Source organism: Salarias fasciatus, chromosome 15 (genome assembly GCF_902148845.1).
Source record: "Salarias fasciatus chromosome 15, fSalaFa1.1, whole genome shotgun sequence".
NCBI lineage: Eukaryota > Metazoa > Chordata > Actinopteri > Blenniiformes > Blenniidae > Salarias > Salarias fasciatus.
Genome location: NC_043759.1, coordinates 13,083,027 through 13,091,194, shown reverse-complemented (window position 1 = coordinate 13,091,194; position 8,168 = coordinate 13,083,027). Strand labels below are relative to the sequence as shown.

At 41.8% G+C, this 8,168-nt stretch overlaps 1 protein-coding gene across 1 annotated transcript; it reads left to right on the top strand.

The window, feature by feature from the left end:
* The first annotated feature begins 270 nt into the window (after nucleotides 1–270).
* On the top strand, nucleotides 271–5,083 carry LOC115402300 (adenylate kinase 7-like). Its single transcript, XM_030110813.1, has 18 exons — nucleotides 271–345; nucleotides 447–578; nucleotides 1,003–1,117; nucleotides 1,211–1,305; nucleotides 1,511–1,621; nucleotides 1,846–1,929; nucleotides 2,020–2,108; nucleotides 2,197–2,287; nucleotides 2,416–2,493; nucleotides 2,853–3,002; nucleotides 3,147–3,275; nucleotides 3,447–3,552; nucleotides 3,854–4,006; nucleotides 4,072–4,137; nucleotides 4,227–4,424; nucleotides 4,506–4,723; nucleotides 4,794–4,952; nucleotides 5,033–5,083. Exons 1-18 carry the CDS (start codon nucleotides 271–273, stop codon nucleotides 5,081–5,083), a joined length of 2,100 nt encoding a protein of 699 aa, XP_029966673.1.
* Nucleotides 5,084–8,168: the final 3,085 nt, after the last annotated feature.

Genomic DNA, 8,168 nt, shown 5'->3' with positions numbered 1-8,168 from the left:
TAAATAAATAAATAAATAAATAAATAAATAAATAAATAAATAAATAAATAAGGATTCACATCGTTTGGGAGTAGTTACGTGATGACGTTTGCATTCTCCATACGTACACTCATCGTGACGTTTCATTGGTTGAGCCATAGCAACCGCAGAGAGTCCGTAGCAACGGTAAGCCGGAAGCAAGTTGGATTTTGTTGCCATTTTAAATGTATATATGTCGACTATCGTTGTCGTAAAACGCAGTACAAACAAAGCAGGCCCTCGGTTAAAAAGATGGAAGACAAGAAACGAATAAAAAGGATTTTTGTCAACGACGTCCATCGATATTCCTCCAAGAACATTGCAGAGGTAACAAACAATAAATAAATACATTAAAGAAAGTACATATCTCTAGCGCTGTTTTGTTTCACCGCCCACCGAATCTTTTTTTTTTTTCTTTCCTTGAACAGTTTTTATCAGGCTGCAGTTCCGGAGAGTCCCCAGAGGATCGTGGACGTCAAGCTGCTTTTGAGGTGGTGGGGACTACGTCTTCTTCCTCCTGCAGGGAGGACGGGTCAAAGTCACTGTTCGAACAGTACGAGGTAAACAGCAACAAAGACAAGCAAAGACAAGCAGGCATTCAGTACTCAACATTTCTGTGTCTGGAGAGTCTCACTGCTTACACACCTGCAGCTCCAGGCCTGATATTCTTACAGCATTTCCCCTTTATAAATATACTGATTAATTTGAAGCTGTTTTTATATTCTAAACTGTTTAATTAGAAATGTTATGTAATGTTTGCACGTGTCACATCTGCTTTTCGTTTTGGATTTTCTTCCAGTCCTTTGCTATATCCTCATCTTCACATTTTTTTTTACCTACTTGTCCTCCATCACATATTATGGTCACTTTAATTGGTCATTTTTCAATTTGATTGCACGATTTAATTAAAAAAAAACATATTTTTTTCAAATAGCAGATATATTAACAGCCAGTATGCTCTTTATTTTTGTTTTTTTTTTGCAGTCACCAACCAGAAATGAGCTTTTTCAGCACCTGTTGGAGTGTGATGTAGTGGTTTATAACATCTCAGAAACTACTGCACAACAACAGATAGAAGAAGCAACGTGGGCATTGACAGGTAAAAGAGTCTGCTGGGCAGGTTATATGGATGACTTTTTCAATAAATGATGCTCATATTTGACTGCACGCTATTCATTCCCTTGCAAAACAGCCCTTCATGCTGAGATGGAGAACTTCAAATATGGTAAAATATTCATCCTAGTCTCCACTGTATTGACGTGGGCCAGGACCAAACCTCAAAACCCGGTGAGTCTGGAGAAGATTTTAGCTGGGGGTGAGGTGCACCACAGGAACCCTGAGAGAGGCCCATAGTGAATATAAACTGTGAATATTCAGGAAGTTATCAGAAAGTTCACTATTCCTTTTATTTGTATTCTTAACAAGCTCTCAGAATCCAGAAGGTTGATGAACCCTCAGCTTGTCTGGTAACCTTTGTATTTTTGCCCTTTAGGATGACACTGATGCTGTGCTAACAGAGGAGGAGTTCAGACGCAGAAGGCCTCATCCTAGTTTCAGACAGCACCACAACCTGGAGAAGCTCGTGCTGAAATTGACTAAAGGCGTAAGTTGATTATAGCAACAACGACAACAACAATCAAAACATCACTCATCAAAATGTTGCAAAACAAAGTTCAAGGAATTTGTATTATTCCTGTGGTTTGGTTCAACCTGGGGTAATCAGAGTTATTCTGATTATAAAAATGGACAATCAGTTCATATGCAATCTAAAAGAAAAAAAATAACAGTTTTCTGTTTTGTTTTTTTGTTTTTTAATCAATTATACAGCAGAAGACCAAACTAAATGGTTATGTCGTAGGTAGTGGTATCCAGTATGGCCGGGGGGAGAATCTCTTTCACTATTTTTTTAAGGTAAATGTTTATGCATGATCATGATCATATTCCTCATTACATCATCCACACTGTCTGCTCAACCTGTTCTTTAATTTTATTTTATAACAGGTTTCATGGCTGATGCAGTTTCCAAAAGTTCCTGTTTTTGGCGAAGGCACAAATCACATTCCCACGATTCACGTATATGATCTTGGAGGGTGATTTTAATTAGCTGCATATTCTATAAAGATTGACTGATATAAATGAATGGATTCGGGACTGATCCGAGGTGTGCTTCTTTCTCAGGGTGATCCAGAATATTATCGACCTCAAGCCAAAGTCAAAGTACATACTTGCCATTGACTCTTCGATGAACACTTTTGGTGATATTGTGCAGGTGAGGAATTCTACACATGTCAAATATAATTGTGATAGAACCCAGCTGAAGCTGTGTGTGCCATGCATTTTTAATTACTGTATTTCATAGCAGAATATAATGTATGTATTTTATCTTTAACTTTGTAGAGGATAAGCAATCTTCTCGGGCCACAACAAATCCAGACGTTACCAGAGCAGGAAGCCATCGCCATGGAAGCCTTCAAGGTTGCAAATTGTTAAAATGGAGTGAAAGTTCATCATTAAAATTTGGATTTATTGTGTTTATATTTTATGGTTCTGCTATTCAATGTTTAGTACTAAAATCAGTTTATTGATTGCCCTTTTTGATAGTATTTATAAGATCCAAATATGTGGATTTAAACTAAACTGGGAAAGTCCAGTTCCTTTTTAAGAGAAGCAATTACCTGGGCTTTTTTTTGTGATTCCTCAATTTATCGTTTTCTTTGAAAAAATAAAAATGCCTGCTGTTTGTGTTGAATCACTAACAGGGATATATAGATGTCTACTTGGATCATTTCAGCTATAAATATAATTTGAGCCAATCTCGGTGCTTCTCGTTTCAGACGGAGGAGCTGGAGTACCTTAAGATCAACCTCCGTCTGGACGCCTTCATCATAAAGGACTCTTTCAAGCTCGACTGGGTGTCTGAGGCCGGGATGGTTGAAAATATGGAGAGCATTGTGGAGGAATACAGAGACACCAGACAACTCCTGGTGAGCGCTGGAGCTCAAAAAATGAATTGACAAACACACTTTTGAAGTATAGCCTTTATAGAGGCGTTATATAAAAGTCAAACAAACTGACAGCTTCAGTGACTCATTTCTGAACCGGTATTGTTCTTTTTCTTTATATTGTAGTCTGTTAAAATCTGCCTGGTTGGGCCTCCAGCTGTGGGAAAGAGCAGTGTTGCAGAGAAGCTCTGCCATTTTTATCAAATCCCCCACATCAGGGTGCAAGGCCTCATCGAAGGGAAGATGAAGGAACTGGTCAGTCAGAGCAAACAATCCTGTTTTCATGCCTGTCATGGAAACAGAATCCACATACTGCCCTCTTGTGGGGATTTGTGGTAAAATAAAATTGATAAAAATGAAAAAAAAAAAAAAGATGTGGATGTCCTGAATATAGGAGTCTTCATTGTTAATTTGTGTTTGTTCCAGAGGGAGCGATCGACTGAGACTGACCCTGACCTGGTCAGTGAGGAGGAGGCAGCTGCTGCACAGAAACAACTGAGAACTATTGAGAAAAGAATGAATGAAAATGAAGGTGAGACAGTAACTCTTAAACTCTCCTTAAATGAAAATGCTGCTTCATTTTACGTGTCCATTAGTGTGATACTGGGGACTGCGCTCTTTAAACTTTTGAGAAATATGAGAAAGACATGCTGCTATTACCATGCTCAGAGTTCCTACTTTCGTCACACGGGTCATTTTAGCTGTTGGAGCTTGCAGGAGTGTGTATTTTAACAGGGCAGGGTTTCTGTTTATTAGAAATGCAACTTGCAAATTTTAGCATATTACTGAACAGAGAGTCTTTCGGTTTCTCAACACAGAACCCTGTTTTTTAGGTCAACTGGCTGATCTGATTTGTGAGATTTTGCTTGAAAAGCTGAATTCCAAACAGTGTATCAACCAAGGGTTTGTCCTTGACGGCTTCCCTGAAACTCAAGAAGAAGCCAAAAGGATTTTCTCTGGTGAGTTTCAGCCCTGCCACAACTTCAGTGAAATAATTTGAGCCGCAGCGTGTCTTGTTGGCTTGATGGCTTGATGGCTTGTTTCATTTCAGTGGAGGAAAACCAGGATTTGGACTCTGGTTTGAAAACCCCCGTGTACAACAAGAAGATCACTCCAGGTTGTTGGAGTTCTTTTGACATTAACTCGTCATAAAGGTCAAACAGAAACTGCGCAAAGTACTGAAATAGCTGTGTTTATGTTCCACAGAGTATGTTTTTGAACTTCAAGCTAAAGACGATTTCCTGATCAAGAGAGTCCAGGAGCTTCCGGAATGTGTGGCGGAGCAGATGCATTACACTCAGGATGAGTTTGTTTCTCGTCTGAAGAGATACCGGCAGCTCAGTGGCGCCGAGGACACACTGCTGGACTACTTTGATGAGCTGGAGATCCACCCAGAACACATTGGTACCGCTAGGATCAAACGCTGTAGATGACACCTTTCATTTCAGATTTTTTTCACACCACGTTTGACCTGTTCCTCTCAAGAGGTCACTGTGGACAATCCAGCGAACGCAGACGTCATGAAGAACATCACAGAGACTGTCGGGCCTCCCAAGAACTACGGCCTGAGTCCGGAGGAGCAGGAGGAGGAGGATCGGAGGAAAGAGAAGGAGGCGAGGGAGAAACTGGCTGCACAGGCCTGTGAGAGGAAACACAGGAAGGAGGCAGCGCTGGCTGAGATGACCACTCAGTACGAGGAGTGGGTGAGTGTAGGGTGGGCGCATGAAGGACTCATTTGTTAAAATAGACTAATGATGAAATGTCTACATTTAGAAGAAGAACGTGTCAGAGGTGAAGCGGCAGGAGGACGAGCTGCTGGAAGCGCGAGCTCTTCCTCTGAGGAGCTACCTGATGAAGCACGTGATGCCCTCGCTGGCCGCCGCCATGACGGACTGCAGCAAGATCAAACCCGAGGACCCCGTGGACTTCCTGGTAATCCCTCCGCTGTCCTGCACACTCTGAAACCTGCATGCAGCAGCTGAGTGTTTGTGTTTTCTGTTTCATTTTTGCAGGCTGAACATCTTTTACGGAACATCCATCAAGAAGAGGACAAACAGTTCTAACATTCAAGTATATCATCCCAAAGAAACAGAAATTTATGACCGCTTTGCCGCAGGAGTAAACACAAAATTCAGTTATTAAGAAATTAATAAATTGTCCAGTTTATAAGTTTATTTTAACAGATAAATCATAGCAGAAATATTCAGTGTTGAGGCACCTTCCCTCGGAAGGAGGCTGAACATACTGGGAGGGAGCTGTTGCGTCCTCGCTGCACTTCATCCAGATTTCCAGTCATGGCAGCGCCGTCCTTTCAGAGCCTCCAGCTGGCGGTGACTCAGCTCAGGCTGTGTTCTCAGACTCAGCATTTACTGGAAGGAGAGAAGCATGGCAGCAATGATTTTATTCCAGTAAGAATGTAAACACTGCACCTCCAACATTTCACTCTATATGAGGCCCTAAAGAAACTAAAAAAATGTTAATTTTACAGTAATTACCCTATTAGTTTCTGTTATCTTCCTTTTCTAATGTATGTTCTAAATAAATTGATGAGATTTATCATTGAAAAAACCTCAAGTATGATTGTTTTTTCAGTGTAATTTTTTAGATGTCTTTAAAACCAAAACAAAAGGCCCCTTTCAAAAGGAAAAACAGGCGTTAATTGTCAGGGTGATCTTTCTAAACTCTGCTTTTCTAACACTAGGTGGCGCACAGAGTCTGTAAACTTCACAGCTGAAGTTTAGACATTAATTGAAATCTTCCCCTTTTCCAAAAAGCAGGGCAGACTTTCCTTATTTGAATGCCAGCATTGAGTTTCTGTGATGAATAAATCACAATAGCTGCAGAAAATACTTATAAAATGTGTCATAAAATAAGAATGACTTCCTGCAGTTGTTGTGCTTATTAAAGTCCGACTGGTGTCTGTGCTGCACTTTCTTGTGAAGTCTGACTGGGAAGCTGTCTGCACGCTCGCTTACAGTGTGTGGAAAATAAATTGGAGCAGAATAGAGACGCTTGAAGTGCGTACTCGGTTTTTACCACAATAAATGTCACGAAAACATACTTGAAGTTTTTAGAATCCAAACAGTGAAACCGCACTTCATTGTGTCTTTGTTGTGAAATTTGCAGCAGCTTGTGTGAACTTTTACACGTTCTGAAAGAAACTTGAACTGTCCCTCATGCAATGTGGCTTATGAAGCCACCAAAATCCTCACTTGCTAAATCTCAGGTTTTCCTCCTGATTGACACATCTGATCCTTTTTTATTCGCTTAATCCCAAAATGTAGCCGGAGCAGAGAAGTGAGAGTAACAGAAAACATGTGCAGTTCCTTTAAGTTCAGTTTGCAGACAAACTGAACCCTGAAAGTTACAGTAATGTAAAGCCACGCGTTACATACTCTACAAAATGTTGCTGTTTGTGTTTTATTACATATCCTGAGTGTAGTTCTGAATAAAGCCTCACATGAACTCTGTCACGCATCAGTTGGATTTTATACTTGGCGACGAGCAACATGGTGTGACTGCAGCAAATTACCATCGGTGTTCATGTACGGAAAAGGACATTCTTTACACATTGCAAATATCCGCTCTTATTTTTTTTCACTTCATTTTCGGTTTCAATCAGGCCCCAATAAAAGCGTTGGCCGGAGAGACCCAGCAGAGTCAGGATAGCCTGTCCAGCCTGTCTGCTGATGTTTAATGTGAAATTTATGGAGGGACGTCCGGCCAAAACGCGCCGTGTTCCCACAGCTCATTTAAGAGGATGAGGCAGCGCTTTCAGGACCTCAGAGTCAGCCAGCACCTGCTTCTTGTCCAGCATTTTATTGTGATGTGAGGACAATCTTTCACCCAGAGAGAAAAATCTAATGTTATGACTGGAGTGGAGAGTTTTACAGAACAGATAAGAAATATTTAAGCTGCTGCCATTAAAATCTGCAGTGAGCAATTAGCTATCTCTCCGTGTCAGAGGTCACCGTTTGCTTTATAGTGAATCATTTTCCCTGTAACAGTCTTTCTCGTCAAACAGCTGCGAGTTAATAGTGTGTGCACATAGGCGCGCACGCGCGTGTGTGTAGGAAACATGCTGTCATCCTCTCCACGCTGCCTTCAGTCCTCCTCCTACGACAACTGAGAGGCCTGAGAGGATTTATGTAAAAGAAAAAGAAAATTACTGGTGGTGCCCAGTAGTCTGCACAGCCTGGTGTGTGTGTGTGTGTGTGTGTGTGTGAGTGTGTGCACTTGCGTTGGGCATGTTGTGGGCACATAAATCTGTTTGTCTCATTGTGGTGACCGGATAAAAAAATTCAACTTCCCATAGCATAAATTATTGAATTCATACGATCAGAGTTGGGGTGATGTTAAGCAGCGACATTAATTCTATATGTGTGACTGAAGCTCTCAGATCACGGGAATACAAATGGGTGTGTGTTTGTCAGGAAGAGTGCGGCTGAGGGCCGTGGTGGTCTCAGCAGTGTTTTATCTGCTGTGCTTCCAGTCACAACAGTCCACCTCCCTGGAAGCTCCCTCGCTCTCGTTCTTACACACACACACACACACACACACACACACACACACACACAATGGAAATAACATGAACCACCTACGAGGTGGTCAACCGAACATCTGCTGGTGGTTGGAGATGTTAGAAGAGGACCACACACACACACCTACATGCCATGGGCTTTAATTGGACAGGGCACAAATACACAGACACACACACACACACACACACACACACACACACACACACACACACACACACACAAACACACACACACACACACACACACACACACACACACACACACACACACACCGAAGACACCAAAAGTAGTTCTGTATATCTTGTTTTCACACATTACAGAAAAGATTATTATCACCATGTGTTGGCCCGATTGACCTCGTTCACGTGCACTTATGCACGCACGCACGCACACACACACACACACACACACACACACACACACATACACATACACACTGTCTGCCAAGCAAGTGTTTAACTGCCGTGTTTGCTTTTGTTGGATAATGAAACTGACACAGTAACGCTGGCCCATGTCAGGCCGTGCATGTGGCTGCACACAGACACGCTTTACTGTGCGTGCAAGGCAGTCACCCACGAGGGGTCCGAGGGGTCAGAGCTCATTTGTC

What these genes read in the sequence shown, in the direction of transcription:
- LOC115402300 (XM_030110813.1), top strand. Translation starts at nt 271, where the DNA reads ATGGAAGACAAGAAACGAATAAAAAGGATTTTTGTCAACGACGTCCAT. An exon ending in CACTGTTCGAACAGTACGAG is followed by an intron (nt 579 to 1,002) that starts GTAAACAGCAAC and finishes TTTTTTTTGCAG; the next exon opens with TCACCAACCAGAAATGAGCT. An exon ending in AGGACCCCGTGGACTTCCTG is followed by an intron (nt 4,953 to 5,032) that starts GTAATCCCTCCG and finishes TCATTTTTGCAG; the next exon opens with GCTGAACATCTTTTACGGAA.